The 27,019-nt window shown below is 38.6% G+C and overlaps 1 protein-coding gene across 1 annotated transcript in view; it reads left to right on the plus strand.

The window, feature by feature from the left end:
- The window catches only part of EIF3H (eukaryotic translation initiation factor 3 subunit H), a 99,934-nt gene extending 75,920 nt beyond the window's left edge, over positions 1-24,014 (plus strand). Inside the window, exons 3-8 of the mRNA XM_068983799.1 lie at positions 8,395-8,562; positions 10,131-10,230; positions 11,473-11,622; positions 19,575-19,695; positions 21,683-21,815; positions 23,479-24,014. Of these exons, the coding sequence (XP_068839900.1) occupies positions 8,395-8,562; positions 10,131-10,230; positions 11,473-11,622; positions 19,575-19,695; positions 21,683-21,815; positions 23,479-23,576 (770 nt within the window). The 3' untranslated portion in view covers positions 23,577-24,014. The remainder of the gene's footprint in view (positions 1-8,394; positions 8,563-10,130; positions 10,231-11,472; positions 11,623-19,574; positions 19,696-21,682; positions 21,816-23,478) is intronic.
- Positions 24,015-27,019: the final 3,005 nt, after the last annotated feature.

The following is a 27,019-nucleotide window of genomic DNA, read 5'->3' on the forward strand; positions in this document are numbered from 1 at the left end:
CAGAAAGGATCGTTTGTTCTTTATTTAAAGTACTTAGTGCTTACTCCTGATGCATCCCAGTCTGTTTTAACAGTGGTTCAATAGGTAGTTGAACTGCTACTAGTAGTTTGTTAGGTAGTTTCTTATAGGATGAGACTGTTGATTCCTTTCAGTAGCCATTTCTTCTTTTCTTCCTCTGCTGCTGCGTGTTCTTCTTCTGTTGCTAAGTTGTACAAACTGTTATCAGTTTTATGAAAAAATAATATGAGACAGTCTCTCCTTGTTTTATTTTAAAAACCTGGATTTTTTTTTTAAAGGTAAATCAGTTGTAATTGTTTTATTAGAAAAATGTTTTTGCGTCTCAAAAAGCTGCATAATAGTTTTTCTTTAAAACCCCACGTGAAAATTTTATTTTAGGGTTAAGAAGTAGAGTAAATCTACTTTGAGATCTTGGTTTTTTTACCCCCTTTGGATAATGTAAATCATCATGTTTTCCATTTTGCTTTGATTGCCAGTTGTTTGTCTAGTCACTCACTAAGTTGTGTCTGACTCTTTGCCACCCCCTGGACTATAGTCGGCGAGGCTTCTCTGTCTATGGGATTTCTCAGGCAAAAATACTGAAACAGATTGCCATTTCCTTCTCCATTGATTGCCAGTGCTCAGAGCTAAATTTGTGTATTTTAACCAAAATATCTGTGGCTTGCTTCACTTTGTTCAGGTCTCTGCCTCACCTTTAATTTCCACCTTGTTTAATTTTACTTTCCTTAGATGTGATTTCACTGATTACATTTTAATGCAAGCTACTTTCTGTGCTTCATGAACATGCTAAGATGGAGATATATCGATTTTTATCTGTCTACCTATCTGGGGCTTCCCTGGTGGCTCAGTGGTAAAGAACCCACTTGCTAATACAGCAGACTCAGGTTTGATCCGTGGGTCAGGAAGATCCCCTAGAGAAGGAAATGACAACCTACTCCTGTGTTCTTGCCTAGAAAATCGCATGGACAGAGCAGCCTGGCAGGTTGCAGTGCATGAGGTCACAAAAGACTCAGACACGACTTAGTAAACAGCAACATCTACCTATATATGTATAATTTTTTAATGATTGTGACCATTCCCTAGTACGTTAACAACAATCACAATTTTGAAGTATTTCTGTTAGCACCTCACTTTGTGCCAACATTAAACAAGAACATGGTATATATATATGTAAATATGTTGGAGTGTTATTTGTCCTCATGAAAAGAGCATGAAATATTTATTTTTCTAAATCCAGAGATTCTCATTTGGTCTTCTAACATTTGTGCTCTTCATTGTAACAAGTTATATTCATAACAGTATGAATTTGTTGTGTATATACATAGTATTTTCTGTGAAGAATGCTGTTTACTTCATAGGCGACTTCTTCCCTGGTGGCGCTAGGGATAAAGAACCTGCCAACTAATGCAGGAGGCATAAGAGATTCAGGTTTGATCCCTGGGTTATGAAGATCCCCTGGAGGAGGGCATGGCAACCCACTCTGTTCTTGCCTGAAGAACCCCTATGGACAAATTCATAACTATATCAATTTGTTGCAATATATACACAGTATTTTCTGTGAAGAATCCACATTGTTTCATAGGATACTTCCTGAGTTACATTAAAACCTCTTTAAAAACCCTCTGGCTTCCAATAGTTTTCTAAGCACTTGCTGGTTTTAAAAGGTAGAGTAGCACACACATCCTCTTCCCCCCATTCCCAGATTGGCATACAGAAGAAGCTTCATGTCAGAATTCATAAATACTTTAAAGAAGGAATTAAACCACCCAGGACAAATGAACAATTTAAAGGATATTTCTGGTAAGATTAAGAAAGTATTTTGGTTATTTCATTTTAAATAGAATAGGTTCATGTCTAGAGTACAATTTATATTGGACACTTTATTGTGAGAAACTGAGCTCTTACCATAATTCTTAAGAAATCCCAGAGTGACCTTAATAACAGGTATATTAACTGAGGGGAAAACAGATGATTACATAAATGCAGACTTGGTGAAGAGAGTATGGAAGTTTTAAGAAACATGTACTCCACCCAGAGTAGCTGCTGCTGCTGCTGCTGCTAAGTCGCTTCAGTCGTGTCCAGCTCTTCGCGACCCCATAGACGGCAGCCCACCAGGCTTCCCTGTCCCTGGGATTCTCCAGGCAAGAACACTGGAGTGGGTTGCCATTTCCTTCTCCAAAGCACGAAAGTGAAAAGTGAAAGTGAAGTCACACAGTCGTGTCTGACTCTTAGCGACCCCATGGACTACAGCCCACCAGGCTCCTCTGTCTATGGGATTTTCCAGGCAAAAGAGTACTGGAGCGGGGTGCCATTACCTTCTCCTACCCAAAGTAGACTCTTATTTAATTCTTTTTTTCAAATGCACATTCTGTTTGCTTAAATCTACATCTGCTCCTAGCTTTGAACACTGCCTGAAACGTATGTGTGGCTTGGCAGGAAATCTGATACGAAGGGGAAAGCACCGAGTAGTTGGGGTAGAGCCTCACAGTTGATAACCCTTCTGCGCTCATTGCAACCTGTGGCGCTGCTGGGAGGGAGGCTTGTGATAATTTTCTCATAAGCCCTCCTTAGGACAGCTGAAATGCCAGGACAGATAGGAGATTTTGATGTATTCCATGTCCCTGTGATGCTTGTGGTAATCATGGATTTGTTTCAGAGTTGTGGGGTTTTGTTTGTTTGCTTTTAAAGCTATTTGCATCTCTTGCCTGAGCTTAGTTTGTTCTTTGCTGCAAAGAGCATGTATACTACATCTGGTCTCTCTCTGTTCCTTTCCTTGATGTGTTTGTGCATCTTTGATCTGAGCCAGTGCTTGGTTACAAAGTGATCTTGGCAGAAGTTTCAAATGCTAACGTAGAATGTAGTGTCTTAGGAGGTTGATTATATATTTGTGATAATTCTCAACTTTGACATTTAAAAATCCTTGATGGTAGTTTTACCACTTAAAATCTTACTGATAGTGCTAAATTGTTGGTTAATTTAGTGATCAAACATGCACACGCTGTGGTTTCTGAAAACCTAGAAATTGTGTATTTCTACTCTATCTCTGTTATGCTTTATTGATTCAGAAATAATTTTCTCGACTTTACTAATAAGAGATGAGATCCTGTAAATGGGTGGTTGCCTGGCTTCGGAGTCAGAAAGTCTGAAGTCCAGTTGAGTCCTGCCCCTTCACAAGCTGCAATACACAACTTTTTAAAAAAGATGTCAATAATCATGCTTGTCTCGTTAGAGGCATCCTGAGGAGTAAAGTCAGATACCATGTGTAGGCCTCTTAACAGGAAGGCTGACTTAGTAAGTGCTCACTGAGTGCGAGTTCCTTTCCTGTTGCCGAGCTCTCTCCCTTTTTCTCCACACTGTGTCAGTGCATGTGCACATTTTAAAATGTGTTTCTTTTGTAGTTTTTTTAATGATTTAGATTTATTTGCTACAATGTTAAGTAGTCAAATAATAGGTCTGTTGAATTGTTTTTAATTTTTAAAATTTAAATTAGATTATTCCTTAGTTCCTTAATTGTTCTCTAATAAGACATCTGTAAGCTCTCCCCAGTGCATCCCCTCACCCCCAAATCTGCCAGACAGATCGTTTTAGAGTATGTTTCAGTTTCCTTCTTTCAGCTCATCCCCATCTGGCCAGCTGTGTTAATTCCTTGTTCCTGTGTTTTTGGTGATAAATTGCATTCATGAGAGCTCACTGAAAATAATAAAGATAGTTTTTAAAATGGTGAGAAATTGGAGGTGAAAGAAATACTAATTGATTATTCTGCTGAACTGAAAATCTTCTAAGCTACCATCCTTCCCAGTGGTCTTAAGGAGAACTCAAAGTGTTATTTGGTTGTTTGCCAGTGTGAGTCCCAGCATAGCATTTAAATAGAAGACTGCATATTATTTTCAGTGTTTTCACATTTGGAGATAAAAATGAGGGAAAGCCCTACAAATGTGGTGGATTTGTGAAAGGAATAGTTAACTATTGGGCAGCCTGCCTCAGTTAAGACAGTTTTAGCTCTAGGCAATTTAAAATTGCCTGTTTCGCAAAGAAGATATCTGGAAAAAGTGAATATGAATATACTGGTGCCAAACTGAACAGTTATTCAGTATTGTAAACCATGCTGTCCTTTGCTTGGGAGAGGCTTAACCAATTAAGATGATTGTAGAGGTTGAAGAGATTTATAAAACTCCACTTCATTTTTATAACCTTCCAAGTTCTGTAGCACCACCTCAGTTGCATCTGAGTGTAGTGTGTGTATTAGTAATTTGAGTTGGCTTAGCAGTAACTTCCAGTTTGTCTTTGAAATTCATTTGCTGTGCACTGTTTCTCCTCAGTCGGGAGGGTGTGTTTGCTTTTTAAATGAACAATGTTTAAAATGTTCTTTCATAAACTTTTCACTACACAATTCTGAGCCTTTCTGTTGAGTATTATAATAAATTTTGAAGTATTTCCCTCTCCCAAAAGGTTTTTCCTTGCTATTCATCTTTGGGAAGTTCTCCAAAAATATTTAGCCATTAACTCAGAAGTGAGTGTCATTGGTTGAAGTTGCTGCCTGGGCTTCTGTTGAATCCGAGAACTTGAGAACAAAAATGAAAGTGTCTGTAACCCTGAACCAACTCGGCAAAGTTGCCAGTAAAGGCTTGTTTATTATTTCATTAATCCGCATTAACTCCACAGTAGGGAGCTGTGGCACTTTGTATCAAGGAGCTTCTGGTCGTCTTTTCCTGCTCCTGTGTTTCTTCTTGCTGATTCTCTTCCTCCGGAGGTGTGAGGCCGTCCCTGCCTGGGAGTGAACCTATCTCCCTGTGTAGTTGCATCTTTTCTACCCCTCTTTTAAAACTCCAGCGGGGGGTGAGGGGGTGTTAAGTGAGGATGGCTGGGAACGAGAAGGAAATAGCAGCAGTCCCCACTCGCCAAAGCCTGTGGGCTGGGACACTGTCCTCACAGTCCCTTCCAGGTAACATGAGCCCCTCTCATCCCAGTTCATCCAGTATCCTAGCTAAACTTGGTCCCTTTTCATCCCTCACCTGCCCACCTCCAGTATCTCTCCCTTTCACCTCCAGCATAACTCCTGAGGGGCGTCAGCAAAGCCACTAAAGCAGTGGTATTTGCCTGGGAGATTAGAATCTGGAATGACCATCCCTTATTTCCTGTGTGAAGTTTGCTGCTGTGTCAGAGGGATAAATGCGTGTCAGCTGGTGTGGCAGCTCAGCTACGTTGATTGGTGGGAGTGTTGGGAGCACAGTTTTGAGACAGTTTAGCTTTTGTAGGGTTTGATTTTGTACTTTTTGAGAACCTGGGTTGGAGGAGGAGGGGAAAAACTGAGAAAGGAGCCAATGGTCATATGTCTTATCTGAACGTTAGAACAAGAACACAGACCTAAAAGGCTGCAGAGATAAAAATTGCCTTGGCTGTTTTTGAGTTGTCTCTTGCTTGCATATAATAGGATAAATAGGACTTCTTTAAAATTTTTTTAAATTAAATCAAAGTAGCTTCTTTAAGCTTTGCTTCCCGGGTACCTCAGTGATAAAGAATGTATCTGCCAATGCAGGAGACACATTGGTTGGATCAAACCCAAGGTTTGATCCTTGGCTCAGGAAGATTCCCTGGAAAAGGAGTGGCAGCCCACTCCAGTATTCTTGCCTGGGAAATCCCATGAATGGAGAACCTTGGCGGGCTACAGTCCATGGGGTTGCAAAGAGTCAGACACGACTGAGCGACTGACCACCGCTTCTTTAAACTGTGCATTTATTGGAGCCTCGTGTGTGTAGCTCCAGCCAGGACTGGGCCTCAGTGACCCCAGGTTCATTTGAGAGCTCTGGCACCGCTAGCCTCACCTTTTCAAGGGTCGCTTGCAGTCCTTTTAGATCCTTTCTTTCCCTGCGATACCGCCAAGAAGACGTTCATTTTTTTAAAAAAATGTGTTTTTTAATTTAAAAAATAAATGGTTTAAAGTCTAAGCCAAGATGAAGAATGACCTGCAACTTCACGTATTTTTTGTGTAATAGTGAAACTTCAGTTCATTGTAGATTTTTCAAGAGCAGTTTTATTAACTCCCTTGTCATTGTTCTTAACCCTTAAATTTGTTTTTTCATCATATGAAAGCTCTTGTGACCTTAAAAATAAATTTTTATTACAATGGCAAATCCATAAGGCAACAGGCTTTACTCATATCTCTTAGTCCCTTTTCTAGCTGAGAGAAATACTTCATTTTCCTTCTTATCCTTATTCAGGGGGCTTTGAGGTAGGTAAGACTCTGTATGAAGAAGGAATCTGGATGTTTGCTACCAATTGTAAGATATTTTACTTCATGCTTCCTGAAAATGCTATTATTAAATCTGTTGTATTCAGGCTGTTTGACTCAGTAAGATTAAAGAATATTTCTTAGAGATGGCATTTTTATTTTAATTGTTAATGCCTGCTAGAGGCCCAGCTTTAGTTTATAGAAAAATCATTACTTACAAGTAGCATAGCCAGTGAGCAGTGTGGAGTCAGAGCGTTTTGACTGGGATGAGCTCTCAGATCTTTTTGGAGATGGGAAAACTGTGCATCAGAGAAGGACAGCAAGATTCCCCACGAGAGAAATCCCAGCACCAACATGAGAACCTAGATTGCTAGACTCCAAGTCTTTTCTTTATTACTATTGCAAGTTGGTAGAAATTTGTGCTTATTTTATAACTAAATTGTACATTAACAGATGTTTAAGAAGTTCCTGTTTTTAAAAAAAGCTCATCCTGTACAATCGTGTTTGCACTGTCAGTTGCTTGTAATTGATCCCTATCTCCACTTTCCTATCCGTTTAGAATAAATACTAAATTTAGTAGCTCTGGCTCCTGTTTTACTGGTAATGTTAGAATTTTTCGTTCATAAATTACATTTAATTAAATTTTACTAGCCAAATCAGTGATTTTACTTTAGAAGAGTTGTGAAATTTTAAAATAGAGATCACAGTAGTGGTTCTATCCCAGTTTTGTGTGGTCGAAAGAAATCTCTTAACTGGCTAGGAAGGGAATCTCTTATATGCTTGAGAGTGAAAAAATTAAGAGATAATTGATACAGGATCACCGTATTAATTTTATACTGCTGCTTCTTGAGACCATCATGTTGTATATAAAAAGAAAATTTCAAAAAGCACTTAATTCTGAATAGTTGATGAGTTGGCTGCCATCTTTTATCATGAGAAGTACAACTTTCTTTGGAATAAGCAGATTTATAATTTCTTTATCTAGTAACAGGTGTTGAAAAGACCATGTCCATCTGAGGAAGTTTCTTTTATATTCTTTGATCCTGAATTTTGTTTGATTTGTAAAACCATAGCACTGTGACCAAGGAAATGACATTTAACCCACTTTTGCTGAAACCTGATTAAAAATTTTAAAAATGAAATGGTTGGATTTTGAGTTAAACAAGTATGTTTAAGTGCATTTATTATACAGAAATAGCTTGACTATCGCACTAACTATAAAATTTTCTCTTGTTTTATATATTTGCTACTCATTATTGGGCTATATTGCTTTTTAAAATACATTATTTATTGTATTGTCAGTTTGCACTGATTTTCCTAGTAATACAGCTTTGAGTTAATAATGTACATTATAGTCATTAACAATAAAAGTTAATTCAACTGTTCCGTTCCATACATGGTGATTAGCATATGACTTATCTAATAAATAATATTGACTACTTAACCTAAAGGAACTCCCAGACAAGAAAAAAATTCTTTTTTAAAGTTTAGCACATGCAGCAGGGGGCACCAGACGAAGGCAAAAATGAATTCTTATATTTTTAATCAGCTGCAGCTTGTGTACCATTCATACTTAAATCGTGTAGTAGTTAACTGTTTCCCTGTTAGTTTTCTTGATTGTTTTATCTTCTTAGTTCTAAAAGCTTTGTTGAAAACAGTGATAACTGCTCTTAACTTACTCTTTCAAACAAAACTTCTTACAGCCAACCAATTTAGTAATTCATAAATTTCTTCTTAAAAGAGACCACATAATTACTTGTTTGCAATAAAGCATTATTATTACTTGTTAATATTAGTATTAATATTATAATACAGTATATATTATATATATTATAGTATATATAATTACTATTATACTATAATATATACTATATTATATTACTACTAATATACTATTATTACTATTATTTTTAATGCTGTTTCTACAGAATGTTTTTTGGTTAATGAGAAAAGAAATGCCCTAATGATTTGAAGGCTTAATTTGTTTTCTTTATGTGTAAAGTGAATGAATTAAAAAATCTGGAAAAATGTTCCCTTTAGATAAGAAATAGCTGTATAGAAATTTGTTTCCAAAAAGGCTTGTTTTTTTCATATGGGTGATGTCACTAAACAGTTGTTCTTCTGTCCCTCTCATGCCCATCATCTAGTCCAGTATCAGATGGAGATGATGCGGAGCCTTCGCCATGTAAACATCGACCACCTCCACGTGGGCTGGTACCAGTCCACATACTACGGCTCGTTCGTCACCCGGGCCCTTCTGGATTCTCAGTTTAGTTACCAGCATGCCATTGAAGAATCTGTCGTTCTCATTTACGGTTAGTAGGAGTTTCCTTTATTATTCTTTTCTTCCCTTAATATTATTGCTACTACTATTTTTGCTTTCTGTCTTTTTGCCTCTAAGAGCAGCCTGGCAGGCCTTCCCAAGTAAATACCAACCCTGTTTCTGCAGCAGCCTCAGCAGCAGCTAAGTCTAGACAGGGTTTCCTTCTTTCTGTTTATTTTTCTTGCTATCAGAGCCCTGATGTGTACATTTTGGAATGCTGGAGTAGCTGCTTCATTTTTATTCCTCCATCTCCCCTCCCTCATTTGAAGGGGCTGGTGGAACTAGACCAGATGTCTAACAAACCCCGATTGCTAGAGTGTCTGGCTCTGTACGTGACTGACCAATCATAACACAGTGTGCCAAGTTTTTTTTGTTTTTTTTTTTTTATACCTCTGACAGCAGCGTACAAAACCTGGACTGTTTCTTAGCACAAAGATTTTTTTCTTTTCGGCCTATTTAATGGTGTTTCCTCAAGCTCTCCAGACCAGATGTTCTGTGCTGTATCAGAACTGTAGGCAATTTAACAGCTTTATAGCCTTCCCCCTCCCCAAACACTCACAGTTTGCCATATCTGGCAGACTTGCATATAGTTTCCAGCTGAGAAGTAAATGTAACGTCCTGAGTATCTGTCAGAAAAAATACTAATGAATACGATCAATCTTATGAGCTGCCCCCAAATTGTTTCAGTATGTTAACAATTGGATTACAGTAAAGAACAAGTTGTTAAAGTGTACTTATATTGGCTGGAAACATTGCATCATCAGACCTTGATGAATTTTCCACTTGTTTCAATCTATTTTGGTTTTCATTTTATCACCTATTGCTAAAAGTTTCACTGTGTTAAGTTTCAGGCAACATGAATGTTAACACAGGTTTTAGGCGAATATTGGCATGCCGGAGCCGTTATCATGCAGCAAGTGCTAAGCTCCCTTACTCTTGGAGTGTTTAAGCAGTTAGTTTTGACAAAATTAGTTTCTCTAAAACTAAAAAGACACTTGTGATTGCACCTTGACTTTAATGGTTTTGTTTTTAGAATTTACTTTAACTAAAAAAATGTGAACAGTGATTATTCGGATGGATAAATTGTTTGCAGGGCCATTCATTTAAATTAGGGACAAAGGAAATACACAAGTGCATCCAGTGAGTTTTCATGTTTAATATTAGTATTTTTCTTTTAATTATGCAAGATATATATAAGATGTATGGAACATATGCTGTATTTAATCTTTGTCAAGGTTGCTGGTTCCAGCTGAGTAGATTTGAAAATAACTGTATTTTGTATCTAATATTTATACTTTCAGGAGGAAGTTATTCTGCCTAGTATAAGTAGGATGATAGTTTTTTGCCTTTTCACTTACCGTTTGCTATATTGCTTTGAATCTGCTTCAGATTGTGCTCTGATCTTCATTTATTTTTATTTTATTCTTCATTTATGTTTATTTTGATCTTCATTTTGCCAAGATTATACAATAATTAACAGAATGTGCTCAGAACCAGTGTCATCTGAGCACTGGTAGTGACAAGATTCTTAATAATTTCTTTCTTTTTTCTTTATTTGAGATCCCATAAAAACTGCCCAAGGGTCTCTCTCACTAAAGGCATACAGACTGACTCCTAAATTGATGGAAGTTTGTAAAGAAAAGGATTTTTCTCCCGAAGCGTAAGTGTTTGGGGGCCTATAAGGCATATGTTAAGGACTGGTGTTTTTCTTTTAAGATACTAGTTTGCCACATGTATTGAGTCCTTGGCGGTGGTGCGGTAATGCTTCTGCCATGTGGACGGTAGAAGTGTCTGCATGGCTGAGTGCCCCTTGATCTCTCCCTTTCCATGTTTAAACTGTTCTTTATGGAATGTCTCATCTGTTGTTCTCACCATGGGTGAATGCAGTTAGAATGAGAATTAATTAGCTACTGGATTTGAAGAAATGCATGATTAAATAAAAGGAGATGGGATGAGTGTTCAGCGGCTGTCAGATTGTAAGCTCTGCGTCAGAACGGTTGTGAGCCGTTTGTCTTGTTTTCTGACCTCCTGTTTCATTGTGGGGGACGGGGTGTGGAAAGATTCAGCATTTTAAGGGTTTAGTAAGGAGTGTGGCTTTTGGGAAATTTCATGGATGACAGGAATGCAGAGAACTAATTATTAAAGCTGTTTTGTGATCCTGCATAATGGCACTGGGATATTTACATTAAAATTTTCTAAAATTCAGAATTCTTTAATTTTCTGTTAATTATAATATGTATTTCTTAATAAATTAAAGTTAGTGGCTTTGACTTCATTTGGGACAGGCAGTTCATGACTAATTTCCCATTTGGCTCCTAAAGAAATTAAGATACAAAGAATTTTAAAAGAAAAGCTAACTCATGAACATCTCCTGGGTATGGTAATTATAATTAAACTGTGAGAAGTTGCATTCTTCCTGTGTTTTCAACCATTGTGTGTGGAATAGCCTGTGAGTGTCCTGCTCATTGTTAATCTCTTTGAGTTCAGTTGGCTTTTAAAGTGAACTTTCCAAGAATGAGAGTATTTCTCTTTTCTAGCTGTTTATTTTAAATATTTTAGATATAGATTATATAGCATAATTTCTTATGACATTTGCATTTTTTAGTATGTGAAATTTCAGAGATAGCTGATTATGAAGAAAGAATTGTTTCTTTGGCTAAGAGTCTTATTTTCTGGTCTTACAGCTCCAACTCACATCATTTTCCGAATTGTTCAAATCACTCAACTTGTGCTTGATTCTGTAGATCTCTAGTTTTTCTCCCTTTTTTAAAGATTGCTAATGAAACAAACAAAAACCCTGAAGAGGGCCTGTAATTAGGAATAACGTAAAATGTATGAAATAGTCACTTTAACACTTACTTCTGACCACCAGACTATAAAGTATTTTTAACATGCTTCGCAGATTGAAAAAGGGAAATATCACCTTTGAGCACATGTTTGAAGAAGTGCCGATTGTAATTAAAAATTCACATCTGATCAACGTTCTAATGTGGGAGCTAGAGAAGAAGTCAGCTGTAGCAGACAAACATGAATTGCTCAGTCTTGCTAGCAGGTAAGCAACCCTGTCTCATGAAAAGTCCCCCCGCCCCCATTTTTATTTTAAATCACTTTCTGCAAAAGATTTTTTAACTTAGACCTTACCTGTGAAACAAGGGGGGAAAAATGCCTTAAGCATTTTGGGAGGTTCTTAAGCCATAGTAACAGCACGTAGTACTTGTCCAGCTCTGCTCAAATCCCAGGAAGAACACCATGAAAGTGAAAGTGTTAGTCTCGACTCTTGGCAACCCCATGGACTGTAGCTCCCATGCTCCTCAGTCCATGGGATTCTCCAGGCAAGAATACTGTAGTGGGTTGCCATGCCCTCCTCCAGGGGATCTTCCTGACTAAGGGATTGAACCGAGGTCTCTGGCATTGCAGGCATACTCTTTACTGTTTGAGCCATGAGGGAAGCCTGGAAGAGCACTGTGGTTATTGATAAAGTGAGATGAGGTTTGAATACTAATTACCTCTTGTCATTGTAGCTGACAGCTCCCTTGCCGTGTCATTTTTGCTTTGAGATGGTAAATGCCCATGGAGGAGGGGTTTTTTGATGTGGCTCGGCCTTATTTATTGTATACCGACATTAGAGGCTATGGTGTTATGTCTGGATACTTAATAATGCTTTAGGAGAAAACCAGAAATGCTTGTTTGTTTTACTGTGGCACTTCCCCTTGTTCAGATGTAGACTCTGTTTAGCAGTAAACTTTCACCTTGAATTTTCAACCAAAATTAGAATTTTCTGAACCTGACACTGGTTTTTGCTTAGACAGTGGTGGCATAATTTGCCCCATCCTGACTGCCTTAGCTATCTAGTTGCTAAGATACTATTTATTATATTGGTAAAATGCTGACTGAGGTGTGCCAAAACAGGGTATTTCCTTTGTGGAATTAATGTTTCATTTCCCCTCATTTATTGCTTTTAACAGAAATATGAACAGAGTCAACTATATATACATAATATATAGCTCCTCCTAAATGCTCTTTAAGCTTGATGCTAGTGATTGTTCTCTGTGTCGGAAGGAAGCTATCAGCAGGTAGGTGTAGGTAAACTATGACTATGCAGTTGCTGAATGGCTGAGAAAAGCAAGGTGTGTTTTCTTAAAGCAACCAGCTTGGAACAGAAGCTCAGGTATTCATCAGATTTTTAGTTATCCCAGATAGAAGCTTTACAAAAGAATATACAGGCTTTGTGCTTCCTCAGTGTAAGACAAGTGAGGATAAACCCGGAAGCACAGTGTGCCCAGTGCTCTTGTCCACGCCCCAGGACGGGTGCGGCTGTGGTTGAAGAACCACCTTCCCATTGCATGAACTCATCACAGAGACCATTAGAAAGTCTTTACGGGGGAAGGAGATGGAAACTGGATGGTAAACGGAGTGCTAAGTAATACAGCCAGGTTGCAAGGCTCGTTTGGCACTAAAGAGTGTACTGTTGGACTGCAAACATACATTCATAATAGTCCTTTAATTTGTCTCTTTTCGAAGGTCATATTTTTCTTCATTGCTTTCACAAACACACTCGGCACACCTGTATTTAAAGCACTGAGCTAAGAACCTTTTTCAACATGCAAGGTTACAATTTGATGTATTAAGTATATAGTTATATAATAATTTTGAATTTACTATGTGAAAGCTTTTGCTTATATAATTTATGTCTTCACCTTTTCCCAAGCTTCCTTCATTGATCATACAAAACAAATACAGCCCTTCTCTGCTTTCCCATTACCAGTGAGCTGGTCTGCAGTGTCTGTCTGTCCAGAGTAGCATTTATAATAGCCAAGAAACTGTTCATAGTTCCCATAGCAACTAAGATCAGGACAAATATTTATTTTATTATAGTTTTTATCTTCTGTATTTTATGTGAAATAGGAAAAGGCCTTAGCTTTCCATGTGAAACTATTTAAAACAGTAAATTGGTATTCCTTTGGGGAGAAAAAAAAAGAAGCAACCTTGAAGCTATGCTTATATTAATGGACTGCTACATTGACCCGAATTGATAATACTAATTTAAAACACTGAAATAAATGTAACCTTCATGCCTCTCAAATTTTAATTTCTAACATTAGTAGCACAATGATGTTAATCATCATTTGCCATACAAATTTTTTCTAAGAAACCGCCTCAGAAATCATTCTGAAGCAGCTCCTTAAACACTGTGCTTGGTCTTGCTTTTCACAACCCATATGTGTGTATCAGTTTTTTGATTTACCTGATAAATTTGCTCTATGCTATGAATAAAACATACTACTTTCCCTTTCATTGGAAAAATTCTGATTCTCAATTTTATTAGATGGAAGTTTTGGTATTTCATAACAGCCTTTATTAATTTTTTAAAATGTGTTACACAAGCCTTCAGTTTTTCACACATGAAAAAAAATTCTGCTTTTATTTCCTCTTTAAAAAAGTAAACTAAGTGTGGGCATCATACATGAAGGATAGTAAGGACAAACTGACACTGCAGCCGGAGCAGGCTTGTCACTGTGCGTCCTGGCTCACAGCTGCTTAAGTTCTCTGCTTCCAGTTCTTTGTTTCCTGGGCAATAAAAGAAAAGACTATATTATTGAGACTCTGAACCATAGCTCTGTTTCAGTATTCTGGTTGCACTGGTACTGAAAAATCCCCATAAAGTTGCTCTTGGTAATGTACCTGATTCCCTGTGAACGTTATCTGTTATTGTTAATTCCTTTTGCCCTTCGAGACCTGAACTGTGCAGATTTTCAGGTATTTCTTGCTGGTTAGATTGCTTAAGAGCACCGTGGTAATAGAATGTTATAATATGTTCGCAGTCCACATACCTGTGCTCGCGCTCTTCCACTATAACATGTACCTGTATAACACGTGATGTTAGTACTTTACAGGAAAGACAGTTTTTGGTGGTGAGGGAAGGTCTATTCTGGTATGCTCTTCCACTATGACATGTACCTGTATAACACGTGATGTTAGTACTTTACAGGAAAGACAGTTTTTGGTGGTGAGGGAAGGTCTATTCTGGTAGTACCTTTCTTGTTGCTGAAATCGGTGCCGTCAGACTCGTGGATACGAGATCTGGAAACAAATACTCGATCTTTCTCGGCAGTGGCAGTAATTCTCCTCAGTGGCTTTTTCCTGTGTCTCTACTCTCTCTTCCATCACCCAGTCAAGGACTGGGGCTGACCTTTCCCTTCTCTGAATTTCTTTGCACTTCAGGGTATAAATGTCTTATGTAACAAATAATCCTGTAGTGAATTTCAGTATTTCATATTTCTTGGGGCCTCAGTTCTTTCACTGGTGAACATGAGAGTTCACGGTCTCTATGAGGTCTCATCCGGTCTCTCTTTTTCTGCACCCTCTTTCCTGAGTATCTCCAGTTCCTCTCTGTGCTGGTTCTTTTCTGTTACATTTGTTGACTGGCTTTCCCCATTTAAAAAAAAAAAAAAAAGTTTGGTTTTTTTTAATGCTCGACTCTTGAGAAAAATTGAAAGAATGATAAATCATACAGTAAACACGCATAAACCTTTACTTGTATACCTTTGCACCCACTCTTTTTGTAGACATAAATGGGTTCTTCCCTGAACCATTTAAAAGTAAATTACAGACCTGATACTTAACCCCTAAATACTTGAACGTGCATCTCCTGAGAATAAGTAAGGACATTTAAACTTGTTTAAGCTTCTCTCATCTTCAAAGACGAAGTTCCAAAAAGAACACCTTTTGACCTTATATCAGTTTATCCATTTCCTTTCATCATTTACTTGATTTTTTCCTTTACAAACTTTTTAATAGGATTTTCTGCATGTCGCTCTCTGTATTTACTCATTTCCCACGTATCCTAAACACTCAGTGTTCCATCTATTCTGTGATAGAGTTTTTGCTCAAGCCATACAAGATGACTTTATCACTGTATTGCTGGACCTGGTAGACTCTTAAGCATTTAATGTGTTGATAACAGCTTCTTCCTGAAATATTTTGAGTCTAGGATTCTACTACTGGCTTACTTGTCTTTCTCCACAGTTAGTCTTCCTCTGCTCATCCCTAAATATGTGTTTCTTGGGGTCTGTCTTCCTGTAAGTGATTCCTGGGGTAATCTCATCTACATCCTTGTCTGTGGCTGCCTTCGGTCAGGGCCTCATTATTTCTTTTCCTGATTACTTTCACAGTCTCTTAATTTCCTGCTTCTGACCTTTTCCCGTTTCATTGCAGTTATCTTGCTAAAACTAAAGTGTATGATCACATTACTCCTTTGCTTAGAATTTTGGCTGAGCCCCCTTTGTCCTTAGAATAGAATCCAGACTTCTAGCCCTGGCTTCCAAGAGTCTCTGCTGTGTGACTGTTTGCCTCTTCAGCTCATTGCTCCCCCTGTGCCCACATCTTGCCCTTCTTCCGTGCTTCTGATGGACTGAGGTAATTGTGGTTCTGCAGATGGGTCACACTTCTCACGCCAGTGTCTCTGAACAGGCTTCCTACACACAGTAGCTGCAGCGTCCCTCCCCCTGTTGCTTGTCTTCAACTCCCATCTCCAGCTCCTTCAAAAACTCAGAATTCAACTGTCACATAATCTGATCCTATCAAACTATCTTTTATGCTTCTCTTCTATTATAGAGTCTCCCACCATTGTGTTGTACTTCTCTCTTTGTGTTCGCTTCTTCTCAGTAGAATGTTCTGAGTGTGACTGGGAAAGTATATACTTAGTAATGTATGTTGAAAGAATGCATGCTAGAGGACACAGTGTTGTTAAATTTCAGAAGTTATTTGGGAAGCAGTGTGAATAATCAGTCGATCTGGACATTTGATTAGATATTGGGGAAAAAAAATTTTTAATCCTCATCTTGCACTATCAGCTCAAATTACAGATGAATTAAAATCAGACTATTAAGAAATTTGAAAAAATAAAACAGAGTGAATGAATACTTAATCTGATTCCAAGGAAGAAGAAATGTCTGAAAGTTAAAGGTGATTCACAAAATTATAGTAAGTATGAAATAAGATTTAATTTGCCAAAAGCACTTCATTTTTAGGTTAAGTCATTAGGCCAAGCTACTATATCAAGGTAAGGTAGGTAGTGCCAGACCTAAAATTAAAAGATTAATTTACACACACCCACAGAGACCAGATCTATGCTCTTTCTGCTATTTAAGATGAAGAGTCAACGCTTTCTTTTTTTTTTTTAGGTTACAGATGGAATCCATTTAGAATTCGTATTTTAGCTGGATTTAGTTTTACTCATTCCCAGGGTTCCCATTGTTTCTTCCTCAGTCTCTTTTCTCTCTTAAGTGCTGTAACCAACCATTCAGCTGCTCAGGCCAGGAAGCAGGGAGTCAGCCTTGATGCCGCACTCAGTTCTGCCCACGTCCCTCCATGCTGACTGCCACTGGCTAGTCCATGCCACTACTGCTGCTGTCTAATACCACGGTATATTTCGTGCGTGTGTGTATGCAGTTTTAAAAGTAGAGATAAAATTCACAGAAAATGAAGGCACCATTTTTAAGGAACACATTTTTAATATATTTGCAGCATTGTGCAATCAATACCAATTCACTTTCCCGTCCCCTTCCCGTCACTTGTTGCTTTCTGTCTCTGTGGATTTGCCTCTTCTGGACATTTCATATAAATAGAACCATATTATGAGTAGCCTTTTGTGTCTGGTTTCTTTCACTTAGTGTAATGCCTTTAAGTTTCATTCATGGATCAATACTTTATTCTCTTTATCATGCAGTAGTATTCCATTATATGGATGTACCACAATTTATTTATCCTTTTCTTGTTCCCACTCTCTGGCTGTTTTGAATAATGCAGGTATTAACATACACATATGAGTTTCTGTACGAGCATGATTTTTCAGTTCTTTTGATTGTGTGTATATATACATATATACACACACACACACCTAGGAATAGAATTGCTGAGTCATATGATAACTTTGCGTTTAACTCTTCGAGGTACCACCAAACTGATTTCCGTAGTGGCAGCACCATTTTACATTCTCACCACAAATGTATGAGCGTTTTAATTTTTCTTCATCCTTTCCAGCACTTCCAGCACTTCAGTTCAGTCGCTCAGTCCTGTCCAACTCTTCATGACCGCATGGACTACAGCACACCAGGCCTCCCTATGCATCACCAACTCCCGGAGTTTACTTAAACTCATGTCCATTAAGTTGGTGATGCCATCCAACCATCTCATCCTCTCTTGTCCCCTTCTCCTCCCACCTTCAATCTTTCCCAGCATCAGGGTCTTTTCCAATGAGTCAGTTCTTTGCGTCAGGTGGCCAAAGTATTGGAATTTTAGCTTCAGCATCAGTCCTTCCAATGAATATTCAGGACTGATTTCCTTTAGGATGGACTGGTTAGATCTCCTTGCAGTCCAAGAGACTCTCCAGAGTCTTCTCCAACACTGTAGTTCAGAAGCATCAATTCTTCAGTGCTCAACTTTCTTTATAGTCCAACTCTCACATCCATACATGACTACTAGAAAAACCAAAGCTTTGACTAGATGGGCCTTTGTTGGCAAAGTAATGTCTCTGCTTTTTATATGCTGTCTAGGTTGGTCATAACTTTTCTTCCAAGGAGCAAGCATCTTTTAATTTCATGGCTGCAGTCACCATCTGCAGTGATTTTGGAGCCCAAAAAAATAGTCTGTCACTGTTTCCTTTGTTTCCCCATCTATTTGCCATGAAGTGATGGGACCAGATGCCATGATCTTAGTTTTCTGACTCTTTATCATCTTCTGGTTTCTACTCTCTAGTGTAGTCTCTGTATAGCAGCCAGGGTGGTCATTTTAAAATTTAAGGCAAAACATGTCACCAGGGCACCGTTCATGTTAGAGTCACAGGGTCTCATTCCCACTAACTATGTTTTTGGAGTGTTGCATGGACAGCCAACAGTTCCTCATACGTGCTTGTCTGACCTCCCTAACCTGTCTCTGTGTTCCTCCCATGCCAGGCCCCCATATTTTAAAATCTGTCTAGTTGTTGCCCATCTCAGGCCTTCAGCACTTGTGCTTTCTTCCACCTAGAATACTTTTTGCATGGCTGATGCCTTCTAGTCCTTAGCTTTCAACCTGTCATCTTTTAAAAGAAATATTCTGACCATACTGTGTAAGTGTCTTATTTCATCTCTTCCCTTCTTCCTGTCAACTGTAAGCTAGTGAAGACCAAGACTAGGAACGTCTCATTCACTGTTGTCTCCTTATTTGTTAACAACACTGAGGCTGGAACATAATAGTAATTTAGTGAATAGTCTTTTGGAATGAATGAATGAATCCTGTTTGTCAGCTAGTTATGTTTAGATTGCATCTATGTGTAGTGGGCCTTACCATGGTAGGAGATGGTTGCAGGAGGAAATCAGTGAATATGATGGGCATTGTATAAACTGATAGCATCACTTTATAAGAAGATTTTGGTAAGTAAGCTACAGTCGAAATTTCTGGAGAAGAAAAGATGAAAAATGACTGTATTTCAGATTCTAGGAAGGATAGAGGGAAAGGAGCCCTCTTCATTTAGCCTTGCAGAATAATGCTTTTGTTACTCTTTCAGAATCAGCTAGGTAGAGAAATCATGTGCCAGAAGTCTCAAGTCTCTTTGCCTGGTTCTTCCTTTCTGTGACTTCTGATCCAAATGTCTGGAGCACAGTTTGGGAGGGCCGTGGTGGGGTTAAGGAAGTGCATTCAGGAGTACTGAGCTTAGGTTAAACTTGGTTGTTCCAAAAGTACACATTTTAGATAACCCACTGCTGCTACGTTTAACTGCTTACTGCTCTGACGTGTGTATGCTCTGACAGTAAGAAACTGAATTATTTCAAATACCGTTGTAGTTACAGTTTTGGGTTTGATACAAAAAGTTTAATAACATGCTGACTCACATTCTTTCCTCCACCTTGCTTTCTTGTATGTGTGTGCTTTTTTTTTTTTTTTTTTAAGCAAATGGCAGATCACATTAGAGCAGTGGCAGAGCTTTTTTGTTCGACATGTCAGTATCTGTACTTTATATTTCAGCAATCACTTGGGGAAGACACTCCAGTTGCTGATGGACAGAGTGGATGAAATGAGCCAAGATATAGTTAAATACAACACATACATGAGGAACACGAGTAAACAGCAGCAGCAGAAGCATCAGGTTGGTATTTGGGAAAATTCAGCTAACATAGAATTCATTTCTAAGTGTGATCCTTCAAGAGTCATCTTCAGAATGACCTAAATTAATAAATCATTGACTCTTAGCTGGGAACTCTGTATCATATTTTAAAAGATTATTCTTTATATAGTATGTTCCTAATAGATTATTTGCAAGTTGTACTTAAAAATACCTGTCTTGAAGAGAGCTAATATTTTAAGCTCAGATGGTGATGCCAAGATTATGCAAATAAGGGCTACATTTATTGAGAAAATCAGGCAGAGAGATTTTGGAGGGTCACAGCTCATTTCTTTACTAACAATTAGGTCTGCTAGTGGCTTATTGCAGTATAGTTAGCAATCTTCAGTTCATTTAAAAAACTGAGCAATTGTGATTAAGAGCAGGCAATTTTGATAGGAAATAATAGACCAACTGCTGTGAAATAGATAGTATAATACAGAAAAAGCCCTAGGATTACCTGGATGTTCTCATATGCACATCCATAGTGCTCTGGCCAGTCATACTTTTCTTTGTCAGTGTTGCCTGAAGGCCACATGATTGATTCTCACAGTTTGTGAAATACTGTTTTGGACTATATTGCTCCAGAATATTCTTAGTATTTGGTTCATAGATAGTTGATTCCAGGATGTACATCCATGCGAGTGTTTGACTAGTCTGTTCATTACAATGTACTTTAGGTGTTGGTAACTATAGAATTCTAAGCACAACTAAGTGGTTCTGAGAGTATTTTATTTAAAAATTAATTTCAGTGTTCATATATTTACTGAAATTTAAAATACATTGTTTCAGCATACATAAAATTTTAAAAAGCACATATATGTCTATAAAATACCTTTTTATTTTTTAACTGAAAAGATGGTGATGAAGATGGTAATGGTGAATGTCTCTGGGGAGAGTAAAACCATTTTGATCCTTTCTCCTACTGGCCCTTCCTATAGTCCAGGCTCAGCTGGAAGATCAAGTTGTGAGAATCTGTCACCAATGAGACAGTTGATTCTGGGAACCAATTTTAAGAGAGTTTTTTTTTTTTTAATTCTGTCATAAATTTTTACACTTGGCATTTGTTCTTAGCACCATTCATAACCCTTTTTAGATTTGTCTAACTTCTATTCTCATGCCTCATACTAAATAGAAATCTTCTCCAGGCAAGTTACTTCCCTTCTTCAGGAACCTAAGAACTTAAAATTTTTACCAGCCTACCCTGGTTTGCCATTGCTTCACCTTCTAAGGCTGTGCATGGACTTACTCCGTTTGCTGTTTTAAGCAGCATGTTGATTGTAATTAGAAATGTAAGTTTATAGTTGGTCTATATCTTTATATATACTCCCACGTTTTCTGCGTTGAATCATAGAATCCAGAGTTTGAAAGTTTTTGAAGTGTTATCTGAGTTAATATTCATTCTCAGCTGTGGTGCTAAAGCACAGATGATTATCTGTTGTTAAGAATAATAATAGTATTTACTATTATAATAATAGTATGTTGTTATAGTGATGTTATAATAGTAACATCATCAGTATTTTTGTTCTTTTGGTCAAGAGAGATAAAGTTGAAAAACTTGTACACTGTGGTATTTCGTTACGTAGTTCTGTAAGTTAGGATGAATCGTACTTGTGCTGTTGTTACCCTGTTGTCATAAATGGTCAAGTTCCTCCCTTTTTGCTCACTCATCTTGAGCTTCTTTGCCTTTGAAGCCCCCTCACATAACCAGTTTTGCTTTTCCAAATCATTAGTTAGATTAGACCCTTAGAACTCAAAATGACAGTAGAGTTTATAACAAAGTTTTCTTTGACCGTTGCGACCGTCGCCATATTTAACCTCTTAGAGGCAAGGATTAGAAAGCATTGCGTTTATAAAACCAAGATTGGAATTCAAAGCAGTGGGATTTTTGCTGATCGCATAAGTGAGGGAGGTGTTATTTTTCTCTTCGGGTAGAGAATGGTAACCCAGCCGTCCCCCGTCTGAATTTTAGTATCAGCAGCGCCGCCAGCAGGAGAACATGCAGCGGCAGAGCCGAGGAGAACCCCCGCTCCCCGAGGAGGATCTGTCCAAGCTCTTCAAACCGCACCAGCCCCCTGCCAGGATGGATTCTCTGCTCATTGCAGGTACTGCGGGCCCGTGCAGAGCATGGCTGGTTTTCTTTATTCTTTAGGAAGCAGAAGACGGTGGGAGGTTCACTAACAGTAAGATAGTGTATTTCAAATGGTGGAATGATGAACTTGAATCTGGCACCTGTAATTTCTGAAATTTAAGAATTTGTCAGTCTTTGTTATTTCTAAGGTCCTTTCAGTGCTCCCCTCGGTGAGGTGGGATTATATAAACTTTCTAAAATGAGAACGTTTTTATTGTGGATCATCTAACATGGAAACCAAGAAAAAGTGCTTATTGTCCCATAATGGAAAAGACCATTTAGCTGGAACCCCTTTCTTTTGGTGCTCTAGCCTGATTGAGCCTGGCCTGACTGTGGGTGTCTGAAATGAACTGTAGTTTTGACGCGAAGAAGCGTCTCCCTTACTGTGACTCGTCTTGTAGCAACATGAGTGTAACTCTGGATGGAGTTTCTCTGGGGACACCTAACATTTAACACTGCCTTAAGGTGGTGGAGGCCTTGTGTCCTGTGCTAGGACCTGATGTTTAGTGTATAACATTCATGCTCTTACTTAGCTGTATAACTTGTTTGTGTGTAAATGTGGTTGAATACTGTGTTTCAGTCAGCCAGTTGTCCAAGAGATTTGTTAGTGTGAAAATCCAACTCACAGAAAAGCTGATCCTCTACAGTTTCTCATTTCTGCTGACATATTTTAGAGCAGCAGAAAATTCCAAATTCCTTAAAGCTTTCTGGTACACGTATAAATTAAATTTGGAAAACTGAGACACATTTCTTACCTAAGGTCCAGTTTAAGCGAAATTGTATTTCTTATGCTTCTAAGAAATGTGTGACTGTCGCATAAGATCAGATCACTCATTTGAGGACTCGGGGCAGTAATGGAGCCCTCCCCTCACGTGGTCTCCCCACTCTGGCTCTGTCTTGGCTCTGGGGTTGCAGCAGGAGGCTGTTAATACTTCCAGAGCATGGACTGAAAACTCCTGTAGTTGTTAACATCTGGGGCAGGGGGATCTGGTCAGTTTACCGTGCTTTGATTGGTGTCTCCTTTCTACCTGAGAAGAGCTAGTGCTGTTTTCTCACTTCTCTTAGTTACAGTGTTGGTCTGATCTGCAACTAACATGTGCTAGTAACTGCTGATTATCTTTTAAAAAGTTGTCATTTTTCTTCATTCTCCATGTAACCAAGAATGGAAGATAGCTTATCTTCAAAACAACTGACATTGTTTATTATCCCTTATGAGTGAATAGAATTCTTAACTCTTTTAAAACAATTTTTATTGATGTATAGTTGCTGTACAATATTCTGTAAGTAACAGGTGTGCAATCTAGTGATTCAGCTTTTTTTTAAGTTCATACTCCATTTGTAGGTATTATAAAGTACTGGCTGTATCCCTGTGTTGTATAGCCTTGTAGCTTATTTTTTACCTAATAGTTTGTACCTCTTATTCCCCTGTCTCTGTGTTACTGCTCCCTTCTTCCCTCTCTCCACTGGTAGTGCGTTATCTATATCTTTGAGGCTGCTTCTTTTTTGTTATTGATTCAAAACATAATAAAATTCCGATGATTCTGTATTATGCTGAGTTTATCATGTGACTAGTAATTCTAGGTCATTTTGCAGTTGGTGGAACATTATGACTCTTTCTCCCTTTCCTGAATGCACAGGCCAGATTAACACTTACTGCCAGAACATCAAGGAGTTCACTGCCCAGAACTTAGGCAAGCTCTTCATGGCCCAGGCTCTTCAGGAATACAACAACTAAGAAGAGGAAATTTCCAGAAAAGGAAGTTAACATAGACTCTTAAGATCACACTGGGGCAACTCCTAGAAGAAGCACATTTGAATATTGGAAAGTCTTTCTAGCAATTAATAAAATAAAAATAAACCAATCTTGACTGCTTGCTCACTTGGTTTTAGACAATATGTATGTGTGTGTATATATATATATACATGTATTATATTAAGCTTCTTATTTTTGTTTTGCTCTCACCTGTGTACTTCCGAAGATAAAGCAGGCCCGACCAAAAGTTTCACCAGTTCACACCTACAGGCTTCATCACGTTTGTTACCTTTTCGGTGCCACACTTCAACCGCCCAGCCCAGTGCTGCTTGTCCGACGCCTGCCCTGGAGGCCCTGGCACCTACTGTGAATTCTCGGACTTCTTTGCTCGCCAGTGAGCGCACCTGGAGCCCAGGCTTCCTGCTCCTGCCCTGGCACCCCTTGTTCTCAGGCCTGGGATCGCTTGGTGTACGCCCGATGGCTGGCTTTTCATTTCTTCAGATGATGGTTGGCCAGTCCCCATGCTTATAGGCCATTCACTGGGGACAAGAATTAAAAAAAAAAACCATTTTGCTAAAGGACCATGTTTTGTGTGAAAATGAAATTCATTCTCTGTGTGTGTGTTTGAATTGAGGACTTCATGTTTATTTTTTATACCATGAAATGTATTAATAATTCTGCTAATAGCAAGTTTTATGAGTGAAGAAAGAGGAATTGAGAAATAGGTACTACATTAGGAGGGAAAGGACTGTTATAATAACTTTTCGTTTGAAAGAAAATTTTAAAAAATCCTGCCATTTGTATACCACAGTCAGTGAGTCACCGAGATGGTGGAGGTATGCCTGTGAGACTCTTGCTGTGATTTTCCCTTTGAAGACATGGCCTCTAGAAAGATAGTCAAAAGGAATGGGTAACAGATAAGAAGAGACATTTTTTTTTTTTTTTGCAACACTATTTTGGGGTCAGCACTGGGACGCTGGGATCAGTCAGCTGGGTTCCACCCTGGCTCTTTTCCCTTTAGTGTGCCCTTAGGCAGATTGGCCACTTAATACGAAGAGCTGACTCATCGGAAAAGGCCCTGATGCTGGGAAAGACTGAAGGCAAAAGGAGAAGACGGCGGCAGAGGATGAGATGGTTGGATGGCATCACCGACTCAATGAACATGAGTTTGAACAAACTCCGGGAGGTGGTGACGGACGGGGAAGCCTGCGGTCCATGGGGTTGCAAAGAGTTGGATACTGCCTGGTGACAGGTTGTGCCTGACTCTGCTTGTCCAGAGGAGATGAGAGGAGGAGGCAGGTGTATTACTTGGAGAGTGGTGTGAGCATCGGCGGATTTGTAGGGGGCCGTGGTGGGTGTGGAGCAGCCTCAGTGGGAGCTGTGACAAGGCTGTGCTCTGCGGCTCTCCACTGAGGATATTGGTTTTTGCTCACATGTAATTTGTTTTCCTAGGATAAATTCCTAGAAGCAGACTTATTGGTCAGAGGGTATATACAATTCTGAGGCTTTTTATTGCCATGTTACCTTCAGGAACATTATACTGCTTTTCAGTCCCTCCATGGTGATTCCTTATTTGAGTGAGCATGTATTTGAGTTTGACTCTTAGGCAGAGGGGATTATTGATAGAGCCAGTCCCTGCCTTTGTGGGTGGTAGACTGTTGGTTCATTTCCCGAATTCTTGTTGCCTAGATTTAGAATTTCCTTGTGAAGAAAAACAAAGCGGCCTTAAAGTATCAGAGAGCAAACTAAAAAGAAGGAAAGTTGGTTCAAACATAGTCTTATGTAATGTTTCCCTCATGGCATATGGTTAACGGATTCATTCATTCATTGTTGTATTTTTTAAAGATGGGACTCTTTCTGAAATTCTGTATGACTATTTAGGTGCCCATAACTCAGTAATATGTGAGCATAGACTTAACAGGAGATTTCAGTAGTTTTTGAGTTAGGAATTACTGTAGTGGGAAAAACTGTTTAGGAAAACATGTCAATGGAAATTAAATCTCCACAGTATGTAGTGTTAGGGAATAGCTCCTGTTCAGCGTTTGATTTGAGTGCTATATTCTGACATTTTTCAGGAACAAATACATGTGGTTCATCTTCTATAAATATTTGCAGTTTCTTCAAGTTGAAATGAGAAAAGCTCATAAACTGAGTACCAGGTCTAATAAATCATTTACTTACCCAAGAACAAAAAAGAACAGAAAAAGCTAGCATGTTAATCAATGGAAAATTAAATGTTATAAGCCAAGAAAAGCAAAAGCTGTTTGATATTAACCCCATAATCATAGATAATGTTTTATAAGGCTCTAGAAAAAGTGGTATTTTTCTTAAAAAATGCCCAAGAGAATGAATCTTTTAGCCTGCCCAAAATACCTTGTCCTTTTAAAATGGGGGTAAAACTAAAAGAACTTTCATCTTTGTTTTTTGAAGCTCGGAAATGGAGATGTGGTTATCTAATGTTAACCTCATTAATGGAGCTCATGTACAGTAATTTCTCATGTACAACATCTAAATATTTAAATTTTAGTGTCTTCTAAAATGTTACTACACTATTCACAGTATGTTTTTATAACATTCTTTGGAAAACCTATGTCAACTTTACTTGCAGACCATGCTGGCATTAAACTCGGGTGTGGATATGAGAATGTCATGAAAGAATTTTTTACTTAAGCTGTAAATTCCATCTTACAGTAAACATTTCTCATTCAAATTAAATATGAATATACCATTCATCAGTTTTCTCATTAGGCATCTTTTTCTACCATAATTCTATCAGAGATGGGGCTGATAATACTCAAATTGGGTCAAGATGAGGCTTCCCTGGTGGCTCAGCTGGTAAAGAATCCACCTGCAATGTGGGAGACCTGGGTTTGATCTCTGAGTTTGGAAGATCCCCTGGAGAAGAGAACGGCTACCCACTGCAGTATTCTGGCTTGGAGAATTCTATGGACTGTATAGTTCGTGGGCTTCCCTGATAACTCAGTTGGTAAAAGAATCCGCCTGCAATGAAAAAGACCCCAGTTCGATTACTGGGTCAGGAATATCCACTGGGGAAAGGATAAGCTATTCATTCCAGTATTCCTGGGCTTCCCTTGTGGCTCAGCTGATAAAGAATCCGCCTGCAGTGCGGGAGACCTGGATTCGATCCCTGGGTTATGAGGATGCCCTGGAGAAGGGAAAGGCTACCCACTCCAGTATTCTGGCCTGGAGAATTCCATGGACTACATTCCGTGGGGTTGCAAAGAGTCAGACATGGACTGTGTGACTTTTAACTTTTCAAATGGTTGCTAGGGCTTATTTTAGTAAATAACTTAAGTGTCCATCTGTAGAGGGCGTGACCGAGTCATCTTTGCGAGCAGAGGATTCCTTCTTTATTTGGCATGTATGGAAGGGGTGGTTAATAGGTACATAATGAAGGGGAGGCT

Source organism: Capricornis sumatraensis, chromosome 11, assembly GCF_032405125.1.
Source record: "Capricornis sumatraensis isolate serow.1 chromosome 11, serow.2, whole genome shotgun sequence".
In the NCBI taxonomy this organism is placed as follows: domain Eukaryota; kingdom Metazoa; phylum Chordata; class Mammalia; order Artiodactyla; family Bovidae; genus Capricornis; species Capricornis sumatraensis.